This window comes from Hipposideros armiger, unplaced genomic scaffold (genome assembly GCF_001890085.2).
Source record: "Hipposideros armiger isolate ML-2016 unplaced genomic scaffold, ASM189008v1 scaffold_859, whole genome shotgun sequence".
NCBI lineage: Eukaryota > Metazoa > Chordata > Mammalia > Chiroptera > Hipposideridae > Hipposideros > Hipposideros armiger.
Genome location: NW_017732209.1, coordinates 423,154 through 442,564, shown reverse-complemented (window position 1 = coordinate 442,564; position 19,411 = coordinate 423,154). Strand labels below are relative to the sequence as shown.

The 19,411-nt window shown below is 51.7% G+C and overlaps 1 protein-coding gene across 1 annotated transcript in view; it reads left to right on the top strand.

Annotated features, from left to right (window-relative positions):
* Positions 1 to 15,496: 15,496 nt before the first annotated feature.
* Positions 15,497 to 19,411, top strand: part of LOC109374708 (echinoderm microtubule-associated protein-like 2) — a 36,802-nt gene continuing 32,887 nt past the window's right edge. The window contains 6 exon segments of the mRNA XM_019629481.1: positions 15,497 to 15,704; positions 15,707 to 15,829; positions 18,370 to 18,588; positions 18,683 to 18,806; positions 18,999 to 19,103; positions 19,362 to 19,395. Coding sequence (XP_019485026.1) covers positions 15,659 to 15,704; positions 15,707 to 15,829; positions 18,370 to 18,588; positions 18,683 to 18,806; positions 18,999 to 19,103; positions 19,362 to 19,395 — 651 coding nt within the window. The 5' untranslated portion in view covers positions 15,497 to 15,658.

Below are 19,411 nucleotides of genomic sequence, written 5' to 3'. Positions count from 1 at the left end.
GGAGTTTAACACGGGCCCACTCTCTGTGCTCACGCAGTCGGTCAAGAACAACACCCAGGTGCTCATCAACTGTCGCAACAACAAGAAGCTCCTGGGCCGTGTGAAAGCCTTTGACAGGTGAGCATCTGGGTCTTGGGAGGTATTCTGTTCAGGCCTGGAGAAGCAGTCCCAACTCCAGTCTGAGGAGCCTAAATACCAGGTTTTTCAGAAGCCAGGGGAATGAGCGTCTTAAAACCCGAGGTGTGGCTGTCTCTTGCTGCCCCTCCAGTTGTGCAGTACAGTGGTTATAGGCATATACTTACGAGCCAGTCCTCCTGGGTTCATATCTCAATTCTACTTCTTAGCAGTCATGTAACCTTTGGCAAGTGACTATGTCATCTGTACAGTGGCAGTAATCATGGTGGTTGTAAAGATTCAAGGGCTTAATACGTGTGAAATGTAGTATGTCACGAGAAGTACAGCATCTGGCACACAGTATTGCTGTTACCTAGTTAATATATAATATGGGTGTGCACCCATGCCAGGTACTGTTTTAGGTTCTGGACACAATGCAATGATTAAAACACACATGGGTCCTATACTCAGGGAGCTTATGCTGTATGTAGGGAAGCCGACAGCAAATAGTGTGTCAAAAAGACAAAAGATGATAAGTTCTATGAAGAATAGTAAAGCCAGGTAAGGGTATGAAGTACTGCGAAGGGGGTGCTTTCTTAGATGAGTAATCAGTGGCCTCATGGGAAGAGGCAGCAGTGAACAGACCTGAATAAAAGGAAGGAGTAAGCGAGGGTCTGAGTGTTTCAGTCAGAGGGAATGGTTAGGAGTTTTTCTGTCTGGGCTTCAGTTTCCTTATAATACCCCTCAGAAGAGTTGTGAAGACTAAATGATATTGTGTATTAAGAGCAGTGAGCTCCGGACCTAACACATGATGAATGCTCAATAAACACAGAAGCTACAGCCTTTAGTTAGCATCTGGGAAGTGCTTTCCTCACAGTAATGTGCTGAATCTTAATTCTGGAATGTTCTGGCCACTAGCTATTATGTGACCATGAACAGGCCTGTCCCTCTGAGCCTCAGTTTCCTCTTGAGTAAAATGAGAATAAGAGCAGCAGGGAATGCTGAGCACAAGGAGGCAGATCTGGATTTGAACACAGGCTCTGTCATTTCCAAAGTGCGTGATCTGAGGTGAGTCCCATCATCCCACTGTGTTTAGTTCCTGCTCTTGACGTGGGAGGCAACACTGGTGTTTACCTCCTGGGTGAGATGCAGTGAGGTTTGATGGTTTAATGCTTAGAAGAGAAGAGGCCTGTGCGCATGTTGGGTGCTCAGTAGGTGGTGGTGGTGGTGGTGTGTGTGTGTGTGTGTATTTATTTTAAATTAATTTTTTTTCCTGTTAAAATGACTCTTCTTTTTCCCTAGTTCCTCCTCTGCTCCCATATTAGCCTCCCACCCTCGTATGTATCCTGCCACGTTTGACTCACATACATACGTACATCTAGGGAATCCTTTGTGGTGGTAGCTAACAGCTCTATTGAGGTATAATTGACCTGTTGCAATATCATAAAATTGTTTTTAAAATAGAATCTTCCGTGTGCTCATAGTCATCTTGTTTTTCACACATATCAGTGGTCTGAGGACATTGTTGCAAGTCAGCAAGGCGTTCTGTTTTTTTTTTAAAGAAATTTTATTAGGGAACAGTGTTTTTTCCAGAATTTATCAGCTCCAAGTGCAATAGTTGTCTTCAATCTAGTTGTGGAGGGCGCAGCTCCTTGGCTCATGTGGGAATCAAACCGGCAACCTTGGTGTTATGAGCCTGCGCTCTAACCAACTGAGCTAACCGGCCTCCCCAGCAAGGCGTTCTTAACTACCTTATTTACTTAATTATGTTGTTTTCTTCAGTGAGTAGTGTATGCAGTTGAAGCAAAATTCAAAAGATATAAAGGGCGCCCAATGAAGAGCAAGTCTTTCCTCCCCACCCCACAATTGCCATCCCCAGGGACCCATCATGGCTAATTTCTCAGGTCTCCTGGAGTGTCACTTGATTATATCATACATAGTATAGATATAGGGGGATCCTTCTTTTGTTTAGTTGTAAATCACTGCTAATGACACAGCACACAGTTTTAGACCTTGGCTTTTTCTCTTAATATACCTCAGAAATGTTTCTGTATTGTTATGCTACTTTTTTTTTTTTTTTTACTTATTTTCTCTGAATTGGAAATATATTCACATAATTCCAAAAACAGTAATAACAGTCCAAAGAAAAGTTTCCATCCGGCTTGTTTCCAGTTTACCTAGGTCATTCCACTGCCACCATTTTTTTTCTAGTTTTTTCTTACCACCTGGTGATATTTCCATGTATCCTCCTATTCCCTTCACCTTGTTTTAGTTTTTCTTCATAGCAGTTACCACCACCTGACAGCATATTATAGGTCTCTGTTCACTTGCTTAGAGTCCTCCTCCCCTCACTAGAATGCACACTGCATGAGGGCAAGGATAGCATATTTTAATTCATTGCTGTAGTCATTGCATTTGTCGAGTGAGCAAATCTATATGTCATCACATGTGCCCAGTTGGCACCCTGAGGATGAGGACGAGGCAGGACTGCAGTAGAGGCTCATGAACTGCCTCGGGCCCCGGGGGCCTTTGGTTCTCCAAAGAAAAGCAGCTCCTTTGCCAATGCCTCCAGAAGTACTCAGAATTAGAAAGCACCATTGCATTGGCCTTCACTTTTTGCCAGGCCCTGTTCTAAGTACTTTACAGGAATGCTGTGTTGATTCATTTTTATCTTCACAGCAACTCTATTATGAGGTGGGCACTGTGAATGTCTCCATTTTACAGAGGAGGAAACTGAGGCACACCTCAACCTGAGGACTGGCTGAGGTGATGTCCTGGCCTGGGTCCTACACCTTCCCCCAGCCGTGCCTTGCGGAGGCGGGCAGTCAGAAGGCTGCCCCCTCACTCCCGGTGCCTCTCCATCCCATCCCCACCAGGCACTGCAACATGGTACTGGAGAATGTGAAGGAGATGTGGACCGAGGTCCCCAAGAGTGGCAAGGGCAAGAAGAAGTCCAAGCCAGTCAACANAGCCAGGATCAGGGTGACTCAGCCATGGTTGGACACACAGAAGGGGACACCCAGAGAGGAGCAGGAGATGGGGCAAGGGTTAGGAGCTGTTTGTGTCAGGGAGCCACTCACCATGGTGATACCAGGGCAGGTACCAGGGGCACGACACACGGGCAGTGGCGTTAGGTGCGGTGTAGTCCCAACAGACGTACATATCAAAGGACCCGTTACAGGCGAGGCCTGGGGTGGGCGTGGGGGGCCTGATGTCAGGGGATCTACTGCTGCACCCTGAGTCCAATGTTTCTCCCCACCTTACACACACAAGCCCGGCCCCAGCCCCACCCACCTGAGCGGTCTATCACTGCTTCTCCACAGCTCTGCCCATCGGACCCCCAAGGCCCCGCCCATCCTTCCAGCCCCACTCTAGGCTCCGCCCACCCATGCACGTTCCCAGCGCACGTGCTTCCCACTCTGCTAGGCCCTTTCTAGGCTCCACCCCAAAACCCATCCCCTACGCGCTTCATTTCAGGCTCTACCCACTCAGTGCCCCACCCAATACCCTGCCCATTTCAAACTTCTTTCCAGACCTCTCCCACTAATCCAAGTTTCTCCCCAGTCCCCACATTCTCAGCTCTAAGCCTTTGCCACCGAGGCCAAGCCCACCCAGGCCTCCCAACCCAGCCCACATCTACCCCAGATATCTCCTCTCTCAGGCCCCTCCCGTTAGTCCTAGGCTCTCTCCAAGCTCACCCCTCTCAGCCCCAGCCCTTTCCGTTACCCAGTCCACCTCTTCCCCAGTCATACCTGCTGGGGATTCCGCGGTCTCCAGTGTCTCCTGGCACTCCCTGCGGTAGCGTTCCCAGCGCTGGTACAGCTCCCGCGCCGTCTGCCCCTCAGAGCCTGTCTACGGAAAGAGAGAAGGGAGGATCCCCCAGACCGACCCCTGCTCCCAGATGGCGTGGGCCAGAAACCCTAGAGAGACTTGGGGTGGGGGCTGTCCTCTTTGCCCAGAGTCTTGATGGCTGAGAAACCTCTTCTAACTCTTGAGGGGTACCTAGAAACCACCAGGGGAGTTGCTGTGGGGGACTGAACACCTCCAGAAAAATTAGGGGAGTGGCTGGAAATCATCAGGAGGATTTGTGGGCGAAAGAAGAGAGACTGGAAACAACCATCAAAACTTGAATTTTGGCAAGTGGGACAGTCTTAAAACTTTCTCGGCATTGGGGGAAGACTTAAAACTGTCCCCAAACCTTCCTCCAAGCCTTGAACTCCTATGGCTCCTCGAGTCCTCACCTCCACCATCCTGAGCAGCGGCCCCCACAGCGAGAGCAGCAGCAGCAGCCGCCAGGACAGATAGTTTGGCATCGTGAGGGCGGCGGGGCATGGGGGGCGAAGGAGGTCCAGTCACGCAGGAGCAACGCGGCCTGGAGGGTCCGAGAGCAAAACCAGGAGCCTCCGCCCTCCGCCCCGGTGCCTCTCGGCTCCGGAATTCTTACACGCGGACTCGGAGGCAGCTCCCCGCGCTGTCCCCACACGTGAGGATTTGCGGGGAGAGACGCGTGAGGAGGGGGCGAGGCAGGGATTCGACACGTGATTCCCGGGCCCACCCCCAGCTGTTTCTCGAGCAGCGGCGGTGGAAGGCGGGGGGTGTTTGCTGAGGGCGCGGTTGCCCTAGAGCTGCGCTGGGCGGAAGCGCTAATGTCACACGGAGTCTGGACCTAGAGACTATGGGGAACCTGGGGACCATCTTGGAAAGGAGGGCACAGAAACCATCAGGCATGGAGCTTGAAATGACCCTCGGAGTTCCCACTCTCCGATCCCAAAGGGTTTTCAAATCGCAGATAGGAACCCGACCTTATAAACTTTCCTTGCTGTGGATACAGCTGGAGTGGGTGGGACAACCCTTTCCTTAGGGACTAGAGAGGCGTCAGACCCTGGGCTTAGGTTTGTAGGGAGCCATACGTCTGGACATGGTCTAACTCCCAACACCCCGCATCTAGCACCATGTAGGAAAAGGGGGAAGCAGGGAGGATCTCAGATGGAGCCCCAGAAAGATAGACACGGAGTCAGAGAAGCATGAGACAGAAATATAGAGACGGAGAGATATGGAGATAGAAGAGACACACAGTAAGAGACCAGAAACGGAAATACAGAGGCAAAAATGTGGGCTAGAAGACAAAGAGATGATAGAGACATGGAGAGAGACACACAAAATTGGGGAAAGAGAGATGGAGGTACAGAGCTATTCAAAGAGGTAAATAGAGTTTGGGAGACATGGAGACGGAGAGAGAGAGGAGGAAGAGATTGTGGGCACAGAGAGACAGAGAGAGGTAAAGGCAAAGGCTAAGAGAGAGAAAGATAGGGACCCAGAGACTTGAGGGGGACATGGGGGCAGAAGGAATGGGCTAGGATTGGGGGAGCCCTCACCTGTCCTGCTGCTGCCTCTGCTGCTGCTTCCACTGCCTCGCCTGGGCTCTGGAATAGGTGACAGCCGGTGGTGGTGGTGGGAGGGGGCGGAGCCAGGGCGGGCCAGGGAAGAGGAACGGGGAGCTCTGGGTCAGGGGCCAGTCACTCGTGAGTATCACAGTCACTCAGGGTCACATGGGAGAGCAGTCACGGAGTCATCGTCCTGAGGATCCCCCCCAATGCACAGTCTCTCATAGTGTTCCACCCGGCCATTGTCCAGAGAGCTGCGAGTAGTCATGCAGTCAGTCACAGGCACAGTGTCACATACAATCCCATTCAGTTAGCCACAGAGAGGCTCAGAACAGAATCTCACAGACTGTTCCTCACAGAACATGTATTCCTCACATTCGTTCACAGTCATACAAGCTACAGTCACACCCAGAGAGCCAAGGTCTCTCACCCGTAGGTTGATAGTCATCCACAGTGACACACAATTACATATATACAGTGCGTGGACTCCTTCACTCACACAGTAACACAATCACAACGTTTCATAGTTCCAGTGATACTGTCAATCACACACACATTCACGGAGGTCACATCACCATCTGTCTCCCCCCCACTGGCCTGTGTGTCCCATGAAGACAGGGCCAGGGCATCTCGGTCACCACTGAGTCCCCAGCATCACTCAGCACAGGTTTGGGCACAGCAGAAAGGCTCAAAGAATGACTGTTGGTGAAATAAATGCACACAGTTATATGGTTTTTCACATAGGCATATACTCCTTTAATGACACAATATGAAGGTCACACACAATGTTACACAGCCACACACATTGTTTCACACTTCATGTAATCACCTACAGGGTCTACAGTCACATCCCAACAACACACATTTCCCATCACTGAGGCACACACTTTCACAGGCTCCCAACGTCACATTGTCATACTGTCACCCTCACAGTCACATCCAGTGCCATGGTTGTACAGATATACAGCTCTCTCCATCACAGACTCACCCACACTCACAAGTCACATAGGATCACACAGCATCATCCCACAATCACACACGAACCGACAGCCTCATATGGTCTCATGGTCACAATCACACTGACACACACCTCACAATCTCTACTTCCAGTCTCTTTTCCTTTGCCCTAAAATAGGGGGGAACATCTGTACATGTAGGAGGTAGGGCTTAGAAAGGGAGTCCCAGCTCTCAGTACTCTCATCCCCCTTTAACACAAACCACCAATTCTTGCACATTAATCATACTATTAACATTCGTGAGCACACACTCCCCTGGGACCTATAAGTGGGTCAGAGGCCAACCTGCCCATTTTGCAGAGGAGAAACTGAAGCCCAGAGGCCCCAGGAGTGGCAGAGAGTAAGGGATAGCGTGAGGTAAGGGAGACAAGTCTGGGGGAAGAGAATGACTTGGGGGGGTCCTGGCTTCCTGGCCTCCAGATGGCCTCTCTGCTCTCTGCCCCACATTCCTGGCGCCCTCTGGGTCCTGGGAAAGGCTCAGTTCACAGAGTGGAGAGGGAAAGGGGTGTGAGATTGCCCAGCACCTCGGGGAGAGACTGGGGTTGGGAGGGAGTCTCTCCTTGGCCTCCAGAGGACCTGGAGGTCTTTCTGCTCAGACTGGGAAGGTGGTGGTGGGAGGGGAGGGGGGGGCGCAGCTGAAATGGGGGAGGGGAGAGAAAAGGAGGGGGAAGCAGTGAAGAGTAATTGAGGTGGTGAGAGACAGGAAAAGAAACCAAGAAAGATCGAATACAGACAGGAAGAGACAGAGACGAAAGAGACCAAGAGAAGGAGACAGACCAAGAGACACAGACGCAAAGAATTAGAAAGAGACAGAAATACAGTGAAATAGTAGGAGAGAGAGAAACCAGAAGAGAAAAAACAGGGACGAGAGGGGAAGAGACAGAGAAGAGGTATAAACTGAGAGGTGGAGCTATTGAGAGATGAAGGTGGAGAGGGGTGAAGGGAGAGAAAGCCTGAAAGATGGAGCCTTAGGAGAGATGACCAAGCCATGAGCCATGGACATGAGCCCGATGCTGAGCTCAGAACCCCTCAGCACCACCCCCACATCTGGTAGAATACAAGGCAGAACATCAGGAGGGACATGGAGGGCAGGAGGGGAGATGCCGGGTTCCCTGAGTGGTCCCCTGCCCATCTCAGCCATCCTGGGGTCCTATGCAGTCTCCCAGCATCTGGGGCGGGGGGCAGCAGGGCCACACAGGCACTCTTTGGAGAGAATTCGTTCTCATGCTCAGAGCTTCTGGAAACTGCAGGCAGAGAAGCAGCTGTGCCCTCTCCTCTGCCTTTCTCTCTCTGTTGTCCATGTCTCTCCAGGCCACCCTCTCTCTCTCTCTTTGGCCCGAATCGCTCCTTCCTCCTTTTCACCAAGCCCCCCACTCAGTTTGTCTCTCTTCCCCTCTTGCTTGCCAAGCTGTCTTTTCTCTTTCCTCCAGTTTCATTGTGTTCCTCTGCTTATTTCTCTTGCTCTCTCTCATACTCGGATCAGCCTCTTTTTGCCTGTCTTTACACTTTCTCCTTTCTCTTCCCCCTTTCCCCCATCTTCTTGCTGGGTGCCTATCTGTTTTTCTCTCTCTATTGCCTCTGGCCTTGTGTTTCCAAGCTGTTTTCCCCTCTCCCCCACCCCAGCAATGACCAGGCAGTGCCCCCCCACCTCAGGATGCAGTGATGGGGAGAAAGCTGGAGGGCCTCTGCCTCCCCCATGGGGCTGCCTGGCTAAGCAGAGCCTCAGGGAGCAGGCAGGGGCCTGGAGTGCCAGCAGATGGTTCAGGAGAAATGAGGCAGAGAGGGATGGAAAGAGGGGGCGCCCCATGAAGACTGATGCCAGAAATGAGAGGCTGAGATGGCCCCCTGAGAATCAGGACTGCTGAGAGGCGGCCTGAAAGAAAGAGACCCAGAGACAGAGAGAGACAGCAAAAGAGACAGAAACTGAAAGAAACACACCCACAAACACGGGGATCCAAAAAGAGGCACAGAGATGAGACTCAGAGAGAGCCCTAGGAAAGGGAGACTGAGAGCCTGTGACACAGGAACATGGGATCCAGTGAGACAGAGAGAGAGTGCTCCAAAGACAGGGGCATGCATGTGTGTACTATCCAGAGACAGATGCCTAGAGAGACAAACACAAAAAGCATGGAATCCAAGGGAGGGACAAAGACATAGAGACATGAACCCCAGAGAAAGACAGATATGGATGGAAGAGAGAGAGAGAGAGAGAGAGAGAGAGAGAGAGAGAGAGAGAGAGAGAGAGAGAGNACTTGATTTATATGAAGTTCTAGAACAGCCAACACTAATCTCTGGTGAAAAAAGAAAGCACAGACTTCCCTCGGGGGGTGAAGTAGAGTGTGAATATTGTCTGAATAGGGGCAAAGAACAACATTCCTGGGTGATGGAAATGTTCTCTGTCTTTATTTGGGTACTTAGTCACATGGGTGTATCTGTTTGTTACAACTCATTGTATTTTTCCCTTAAGATCCGGGTATTATTTTTATTAAAAATAAAATAAACAAAAAAGAATTTGCAAACCGAATAGCTGCCATTTTTTAGTGCTACATCCCAGGTCTGTCTGAAGGAACTTTGACCGAGAATGAATTCTCAGGACCAATTTATGAAGGATATGATGATAATAAAAATAAGCAAATATGTTTGGAGCACTCACCTGTCACGTATTCACTCCCTGAAAACAATGTGTACTGCACACCTATTCTGTGCCAATGGTCTTCTAGGCAGCAGACACACAATAGTAAACAAACCAACCACAAAAATGACACTCCTCCTAGTGGGGAGGCAGGTAACTAGAAAAATATTAAGTGAAATACATGGGACATTAGATGGTGACAAGTTCTGTGGAGAAAAGTAAATAAAGCAGAGAGGAATGGGAGCATGGGGAATCATGTTTTCCAGGCTTGATAGTATTGACACCTAGAAATGACATCCCCATGACAAAGGGACTATGCTATGACCCTATCGACAGAAGAGGAAACTGAGGCACTGAGAGGCCACCCAGCCTAAGGTCTGGCCAAGAGGCAGGGATGGAACTACAAGCCCCAAGACTCTTTCCAGGGGTGGCCCTGACCCTGGGAGTGGGGACTTAACAGACTCCCTTGTTCTCTCCTTTGGTGAGGGGGGCATGCAATGACCACAGAGTCAATGACTTAGGCTTGGGGGTCTCAGAAGGGAGGAAATGGTTCAGAAGGGAGGAAATGGCTCATAGCAAGTCAATGGGAGGGTCCCTTTTCCCCATAGCTGAGGGCCTGATCAAGTCTGAAATGNCAGGTTGAGCTGTTGTTCAGCATCTTAGCTGTAGAGGGCAGTGTCACTGGCCCTCATATGTGGGATCCGAACCGGGGCCCTCTGGCATCCCAAGCTAGCTCTTAACCATCGCGCCACTCGGCCGGCCCCAGGCACTGCTTTAGATATGTGGGATATATCAGTGAATTCCCCTCTCCAAGAAAAGCCCCCACCTGCAGCTTATGGGGTGGGAAGAGGTAGGTGATTAATGTAAGGTAAAGTATATGGTGCATTAGGCGGCCAGGGCTATGAATAAATAAACAGTAGAGCAGGGTAAAAACAATGGGGAATGCCAATTTTGAGAGACAATAACTTAATAACTATCACAGAAGGACACATGGAGAAAGCAACACTTGAGGAAAGAGAGAAAGAGAGCTGGAACCACAAAGATAACTGGGGAGGCACCCAGGCAGAGGGCAAAGCAAATGCAGAGGCCCAAGGTGAAAGTTTGCCTAATATCTTAAAGGACCACCCAGAAGGCCACTGTAGCTGGAACAGAGAGAGAGAGGAGTAGATGTAGGGCATGGTAAAAACTTTGATTTTACTTTTTGTGCTGAAATAAGAGCCATGGGACGGTTTTGAAGAGTAAGATGATGTAACTTAGATCTTGGTAAAACCCCTGGGACCAGCCTGCGGAAAGCACGCTGTTGGGGAGCATGTGTGCAGGCACGGAGACCAGTAAGACTCTAGGAGAGAGATGATGGAGGTTCAGGTCATGGTAAGAAATGGTCAGATTCCGGATATATTTTATAGGCAGATGACAGGATTTGCTGACAGGTTGAATGTAGGATGTGAGAGAAGAAAAGAGTCAAGTTAACATCAGGGTTTTTGATCAGAGAACTAGAAGGATGGGAGTTGCTGTTGATGGAAATCAGGACGACTGTGGATAGAGTAAGTTGAGGCGGTTGGGCGTTGTGGAGCTCAACCTATAATATGCAAGATTGGAAGTCTGTTAGGCATCCAAATGGTGATGCCAGGCAAGGATGGAGCAGGAGGGTGGGTGTGTTGGGGAAAGGTTAGAGAGACGCTGAGTGCAAGGCCATCACCAGCCACACTCCCAACTTTGGGTCCTCTCACCTATGGGTTCCATACTTGCCTACTCAGGAGCCTTCTCAACAAGCCCAAGAGTGAGATGACCCCGGAGGAGCTGCAGAAGCGGGAGGAGGAGGAGTTTAACACGGGCCCACTCTCTGTGCTCACGCAGTCGGTCAAGAACAACACCCAGGTGCTCATCAACTGTCGCAACAACAAGAAGCTCCTGGNTCCCCTGTCCCCCTGCAGGACGTCTCCATAGCGACCTCCCCAGATCCTGAGGCAAATATTGTCCTGGCCAGAAGCAGCGGGGCTGTGTTGACATACTCTCAGGCGGGTGGGGTGGGGGTTCCAGGAGCCTGAGAGGCCAGGATGAGGGGCAGGAAAGCAGAGGGGCTCTCCGATGGGGCCCCACAGACAGCTCCAACCCACCCTCACCTCCAAATCCGGATGCGAACCTCCCCGCCTTGGTAGCATCCCAAACCTGTAGCCTTGGCTGCCCCCTGGTGGTGGTGGTGAGTGAGCCCTCTTTCCTGGCTCAAGCAGGGCAGGCTGGCCTCGGCCTTTTCCTTCAGGCTTCTATCATAGAACCTGGCCCCTCTTTCCTCTCCCCGCAGCACCTGTTCTGGTCCAAGACCCTCCTCTCTCAGATCCCTTGCCCCAGTCGGGCCCTTCTCCCTCCAACCCACCCTGCCCATAGTCCAATAGGGCAGTCAGGCAGTCAGAGTGGTCATGCTAAAGCACAAACCTGACCCTGCCCTTCACCTGCTCGCAATCTTCCATGGCTCCCCAATGCCCTCAGAAGAAAGCTTAACCTCCTCTCCACAGCTTTCAAGGCCTTTTCTGAGCTCTCTAGCCTTCTCTGCATGTATTCCTAACTCTTTAAACTCTTCCCCGCCCCCAACCTGGTTCCAGCAGTTTTCTCTACCTCCAATGGCTCCACCCAATTTTTGTTGAATCTTCCAGGCCCACCTCAAAGTTAGCTAATTCATTTATTCAACAAATAAACAAATAATTATTTCCTTTCTTGGACTGTGAGCTCTGTGAGGGCAGGGCTGCGGCTATCTCAGTCACTCCTGGGTCCCCTGCATTGCCCAACACTGGTTTGACACAGAACAGAGTTCAACTCATTATGCTGGGGACCCAAGTGGCCATTGTAGCCCTTGCCTTGCCCTCATGGAACTCCCAGCCCAGGCACAGACCCAAATAGGAAGACAGGCTGACAGAAGGAGAGGTAAAAAGAGAAACAGAAAGAAAGAAAGAGTCAGAAAGACAGAGGAAAAAAGAGAAAAACAAAGTCTAAGATTAGGAGTAGTAGTAGTAGTAGTAGTAGTAGTAGTAGTAACACGTTCCATATATTGGGCATTTTACATGTATGTATCTCACTTAATCCTCATAACAGACCTGCAGCAGGGGTATTTTCATCTCCATTTTTCAGGTGAAGAAACTGAGGCTCAGAGAGGGTAAATAACTTGCTCAAGGCGACAGACCTCAAGGTGATCCTATGTGATGGATCAAGGACCCAATTTCAGACAAAGACATAAACAGAGAGAGAGAGAGAGAGAGAGAGATGAGGAAGAAAAGCAGCATGGAGAAGGGAGCGTAGAGGCAGAGAGAAAAGACAAAGCAAGACCACAAGCCCTGCCCCCTACCACCTGGCAGAGCCGCCCCCTCCCCACTCCTGTCTTTGACATCTCTGTGCAAAAGCACTTGTAATAAAACCAGCTCCATTAGCTGTACCCAAAAGCCACTATGCTGAGCACTTGACAGGCATGAGCTCACTGAATCTGCTCTTCTCCCCTGGGAAGTGGGTGCTGGGATGACTCCCATTTTGCAGAGAAGGAAAAGCCAGGTTATTCAGCCCACTACCCCCCCACCCCCAACACACAACCCACCAGCCTAAACTCCTGCCTGTGGTTCCCTCATTCACACCCTGGTTTTACTCCCTTCCCCCAACACAAAAAGCACGCAGGATCTGAACTCCCCTGGGTTCCCACAATCCTCTGGGGACACTCCTATAACAGCCCTTAGCACACTGCAGCCTGCTGCAGAGTTCTGTACGCAGGAGTCTGACTTCTCCGCTCCTAGAATCATCCGGGTGGACGGTGGGAGAAGTGGGAGTTTTGGAGGCAGGAAATCTGAACTCCTGCTTTGTTTCTATCAGTAAAACAATTAGCTGTGATCATAGAATAGTGTCCCACATCTATTTTGGTCATCACTTTGAACCCATTATTGATTGTGAAAATTAATAAAGGAAAACCTCACTAAAATGGATCTGGGAGGCCAGAAGGGGGAGCTCTCGCACAGTATCGCTCCATGTCAATTACTGGAAGAACTGTCAATTACAAACCCAACATACAAGTAAGAATCCTCAACAGGAAAGAATCGTCAATTATAGGCCCCAACAGAAAAAGATGTATTGCATCTTCTATAAGAAATCGACTAGTCCAGCAACTCAGTTAATGAGAAACCATCATCTCCCTGAACTCTCACTTTTCTCCAGTGGACTTTCCTTCAAAACAACCCCTCCCAACTTCCTCCACAAAATAACATTCCTCTCCTTTGTTTGTTCCACTTGCCTATGGCTTTTGCTGTAGCTTGCTTTTCTCAAATTGCAATTCTTTACTGTTCCCAAATAAACCCATTTTCCATTTTTGCTGGTAAAATAACATTTTTAAGGTCAACAGGACCTTGGTGACTTACATAGTAGGTGATCACTGGGAAATGAATAGGAGTCACTATCATTTATGTATGCCTACTGTGTGCCAAGCAGTATACTCATGGGTGATTTATATCTGTGGCCTCAATGGGGCTTGGATACAGTGACAAACCACAAACATCTTTCACAGTCTTCGAGGCCCTACAAGATCTGGTGGGCGCATTACCTTCCGGACCTCATCTCCCTCCTGCTCTCCTCTCCCTCTGCAGCTCTATTCTCACCAGTCTTCTTGTTGCCCCAGGAATATGCCAAAATCATATCTACTACCTCTGGACCTTTGCACTTACTGTTTCCTCTGCCTGGAAAGCTTCTCCCCTTCCCAACTCCATGTGTTATTGCTTTCTTCTTGTCATTCCCATCTCAGTTCAAATGTCATTTCTTCAGACAGATCTTCCCTGGGCCCACTCTCTCTAAGTTAACCTCACTTTCCTGTCCTTGATCATATCACTTTGTTTTATCTCTGCAATACCACGATCTGAACTTATCTTACCAGCTCCTTGACTCTTTCTTCATCTGTAAAACCGTGATGACAATAGGGCTGTCGTAAACATAAATGAGTGCTTGGCATGTAGTAGACACTCAAGAAATGTTAGCTATTATTATTTATTTTGTGTATGGTGGCTTACCTCCTCCACAAACTGCAAGATCCATGAGAAACAAACTCTGGGGTTTACTTGATAACTACTGAAACCCCAAGACCTAGGACAGAGCTTAGTACATAGTAGGCACTCAGTAACCATTTTTAAATGAATGAAAGAGGTAGGCAAGATAGGACTCCCCCACTTCCCACACTTGGAAAACTGATGGTCAGAGCCAAAACCAGAAAGGGGTGGAGTCAGGATTCAAACCCAGGTCTATCTGGTTCCAAAGCCCTGGGCTTTTACCGTCTGCCTGTGTCCAGAGGCAAATCTCTTCCCACTTTGAGCTCTCTTCCCCTGCCTATAAAACGTGGTTTGGTCATGTCTAGGTGCTGACCCTCATTGGGGACTTGGAGAAGGTGGTCCACTATTTTTATGTATTTATTTAACAGTTGATGAGGTTCCACTACTCTTTTTTTTTTTTTTTAGGCTGAGCCATTTGGCCACCTGCTGGCAGCTCAGCGGCAGCTCAACTCGGGCAGAGACTCGAACTGCTGTTGCTCAGAGCTCGCACTGCTGAGAGAGCTCTTAACCAACTGAGCCACTCCGCCAGCCAGGGTTCACTATTCTTTAAAAGTCAGCTGTCAGGTTTTCTACCCTCCTCTCTTCCCCCCAACATTTGAGCCAGCTCGGATTAACACTCCCAGCCCGCCAGGCGTCATAGCTGGACCGGTGTCAAAATCCAGACTGGATAATGAAGTTATGGGAAATAAGGGCTGTAGAGGAAGAACTAAGGGGCTGCTGATCTGGAAGTGGAAGGAAAGGTTAAGGAGGGACAACAGACTTGAGGGCGGAGCTAACCCTATAAAGCCTTGTCAAGAGCTCTGGGCGAAATACTAAAGACCTCGAATGCTTAGGGGGCGGTGCTAAAGGTTCTGGGGGGCGTGAATAGAACGTTAGCTCCCGCAGGATTCTGGGGGTGGAGCTAAGGCCGCTGGGGGGGCGGGTCTAGATCTAATAAACAAGGGCTCTAAGAACTGGGCTAGAGTAAGAGTTCCAAGGAGGAGCCAGTGGATATCTGGGCGGATTTAAGACCCCAGGGTCGGGTTCTAGTCTCGCAAGGGGGCTTTTGGGAAATCCACTCAAAGATTAGGGAAAAGGTTTTGGGAATATGGGAGTGTCTTCCTCCACCCTATCTTCCTCTCAGAATCGGGGGCTAGGCTTCAGGCTGAAAAGCAGGGAAGGCCCTGCCCCTTCCAATCCTTCTGTGTCCGTATTGGCGGAGGGGCCTGCGCGACAGGCTCTCATTGGTCCTAGACCTCACTGGGGGTCTAGAGAGAATACGCGCTGGTTATGGGCGGGACCAGACGGTACAGAGGGGGGAATCTAGGCGCAACCAATCCCGGCCCGAGGATTGTGTTGTGGGGCCTGGTAGGGGGTGTCCCGACCCCCCTTTCTGGACATCCTGGGGGATGATCCCGGTGCCAGGCCCGGAGTCGGCCGCCTGATGCCAGGCGGGCCGAGCCGGGGATGCTGGAACGAAGGGCGTTGCTATGGCAACGGGAGGCAGGGCCTGGGGGGGGGACCGGGCCCGGGCTGGGGCTGGGGGGGCCGGCGGCGGCTGTGGCGGGGCGATGGCTGAGCGCGGCCCGGCCTTCTGCGGCCTCTACGACACGTCCTCGCTGCTTCAATACTGCAACGGTGAGACCCCTCCTCACTTCCGACCCTGGGCCCTCCCAGGGCTGGACCCATCTTCTCCCGCCCCAACCTCCTGCTCCCAAGTCCCCATCCCTGCCCCTTGCTGAAGATCCTCCTTCCTTCCCCAGCAGAACCCTCACTCCAGTGCAAGGTCCTCGATCCCCCAAACCCTGATCCCAGTTGCCCACCCGCTTTGACTCTCCCCTTCTCCTGAGGTGGCTGGATGGAGAGAAGGGGTCAGAACCTTTAGGAGCTTGGGGTTGAAAGGGTAAAGGCCTGGAGGTCTGCAACTCTGTCCTGTCCTCCCTATCCTCTCTCAACCCTCTAGGACCTTCCCCCCTTCTCCCTGGCAGAGGGACAGGCAGATTAGAGGGAGGGCAGGATTTGGTGTTGGCTTGTGGACTGAGGAGGACCACCAGAGGACTTTTCCCCCACTATATCCCCCAAATTCTCAGGCCCCACCCCTCCATCCTTAAGACTCTCTCCTCCCTAGACAAATTAGTATGATACTAGAAGGGCCATTGTGGGTATCAGGCCCACATGAGGGAAACTGAAGGCAGAGGGGAAGGGAGATGGGAGAAGTGAGAAGTGAAGAATGGTCTCTGGGCAAAAGGGCTGAGGTGGGGAATGGTCTGTAGGGATCAGAGGACTTGAGTCTTGGGGGTGGAGGCCAGGCCAAGGCCTCAGAGTGCCGCTGGCCTCTCTGGGTGGAGACTGAAGGACCAAGGTGAAAACTCCTCTATTTCACTCAATGGGCCCTGAGAAGGAACCCTCTTCCACTTTAGAGGCTCACTCCCCTGAACATACACCCCAGTGTCAGGGACCACTGAAGTTGGCAGAGGGCCAGGATGCTTGCTCATTTTGTCATTCTCTGTCCCTCTAAAAGACAGGATGACAGGGTGCCTAAACCTGGGTGGAGTACCTACTCTGCTGCTGAAAGGGCGTGTGTCCTTGTACAGGAACTTCGCCTCTCTGGACCTCTGTCCCCTTCCTCTTCCCCTTCTCCTAAAATGGGTATAATAGTACAACTACTAGAGTCGCTGGGAGCATTAGGTACCATAATAACAGTTCATTATATTCTGGCTATACTTTGTACATACCATGAGCCGGGAAACATGCTAAGTGTTTTGCATGAAAAGTGCCTGCCACATGTTAAGTCCACTTTAACAGATCTGGGTTTTTGGTAGGTATTATAAATAAGAGGGGGCTCGGCACAACCAGGTGATTGGGCCCTCCTGCCCCTTACCTATTGGCTGTATGACCTTCGGCAAGTTTGCACACTGCTCCAACCTCGGTCCTTAGTTTTCCTCCTTTGCATATGTGATGCCAACAGGACCCTGAGATTCCCACATCTTGCGTTCCAAGCCCAGAGAACTATCTCCTTCCGACCTTGAGAGGCCCCTATCTTCCTCTTCAGGTCCAGGCACCGGACCAGAGAGGCGCTGGGTGGGGGGTTGGGCAGGCAAAGCCTGGCAGACGATTGGGCCGCGGGGGGAGTGCGGGGAGGGACTGAAGGCTGCACTGCGGAGCCCAGCGGTCGGGCGGGGCGGCCTATGGCTTTGGGATGGCAGGTGCGACCTACACGTCCCGTCCCTGTTAATGCAACCACCTTTATGTCTACCTGGCTGGGGGCCAGGGCATCCTCGGTTGTTGCCAGCAATGAGTCTGGGTATGAGCGGTCTGGGAGGAAGGGAGAAGGGAAGGCACCTCGGTCCTCCGCCCCTCCCAATTCGGGAAAATGCGGGGGTGGGGGGCGTGATGGAAGAGTTATTTTGGCTGCACCCTTGGGCTGGAGAGGAGAGGGAGAGCCGAATCTCGGGCATGGGGTATACAAGCGAAATAAAGTAGGGGAACAGAGGAGAAACGCTCCGGCTGGGAAAGAGAGTTTGGGTGTCAGATCCTCGCCCACATCTCCCATGTGTGGGTCTCCTGGGTCTGTGATGCGCTGTCTGCAACCCCCAAGTCTGCCGCCAGGGGCCGCAGAAACTCTGTCCTTGCCTCAGGCTCTGGGGTCGAACCCCCTAGTGTGGAGAGAAAGGGAAGGGGAGGGACCACCCAGGACCTTTTGGCTAGGAAAGTCAGAGAGGGAAAGTTAGTATCCGCGATAAAATATTGGTATTCGTCAGGGAATACTGGCGATCAATTCTAGAACGTTGGTGTCACTAGGAATAAGTTGATGTCATCCTTAAAATGATATCACTCATAAATATTTAGCATCTTAGTCATAGAATCTTAAAACCGGAGTCGAAAGGCTCTAGATTCGTAGACTCTTAGAAGGTAAGAGAGGAAGGGACTTCCCTAAGGTCACACCTCCAGGGCGCTGCGGCAGAAAGGAGTGTGGGGGCAAGGACTGAGAGCCATGGGGATTTCCTTACCCCTCCTCCGAGCTCTGTTCTTGGCCCATCTCCAAGCGTCTCAGGCCCAGGTTGCGGGAGAGGAAGGGGGCGTGGCTGGCCCCGCTTAGTCCCGGGAAAGCGGGAGGGACACCTCGGGCGCTGGAGTTTCTGGGTGGCCCCCGCAGCCCGCACTCTACTGCCTTCCAGATGACAATTTATCGGGCACGAGCGGCATGGAGGTGGACGACCGCGTGTCGGCGCTGGAGCAGCGGCTGCAGCTGCAGGAAGACGAGCTGGCGGTCCTAAAGGCGGCGCTGGCTGACGCGCTGCGTCGCCTACGGGCATGCGAAGAGCAGGGCGCTGCACTGCGCGCGCGGGGCACCCCCAAAGGCCGGGGGCCTCCGCGCCTAGGCACCACAGCTTCGGGTATCTTCGCTAGACTGGAGGGGTGAGCTTAGAGAGGGGCCGGTGCTCGGCCCTCACACTCACCGGCTTCTGTCTTCTAACCTCATCCCTCTAGTGTGTCAGCTCTTGAAAGGCCTTCCCACCAGGACGCCCCTCAATGGCTCCGGACCCCAGCGGCGCGTGGGTGGCTATGCCACGTCCCCTTCCTCCCCCAAGAAGGAGGCGACCTCCGGACGCAGGTAAGGCACGAAAGCCGAGATCCTCAGCCTCCTTTCAAAACCTTGTGGGAGACAGACCGTTTATATGGAAAGGTATGGACTCATGTGCCCGAACTCCAGCAGTGGAAGATGTGGGGAGGTTCTCGCCTGCCTCCAGCACTCGCCCGCTGACCTCTCAGGCTCCCGCCCTAACTGTGTGGTCTCTCTTTGTAGTGCCCGCCGCTACTTGTCTCCGGAGCGCCTGGCCTCAGTGCGCCGCGAGGACCCCCGCAGCCGCACCACATCCTCTAGCAGCAATTGCAGCGCCAAAAAGGAAGGGTAAGAGTCCGAGGCGGGGTCATGTCACAGACAGTGGGGCCAGGACCCCAAATAGGCATCTAAGAGAATGGGGAATTTAGGGTGATGCCCCAGGCCACGATGTGGTAACCTCGAGCAGGGTCATCTAGTTCAGAATGCGGGGACCGTGCCGGAGGCCTGGAGGGACTAATCTTGATGTAGCGTGGTAGAAAGGGGAAGGCCTGGAAAGGCGGAACCAACATTGAGGGGCGTGGTCAAAGCCTTAAGGGGCTGGACTAGAACAGAGGAGATGTGGATGGTCAAGGTCTCCTGGGTGAGCCAGAGCAGAA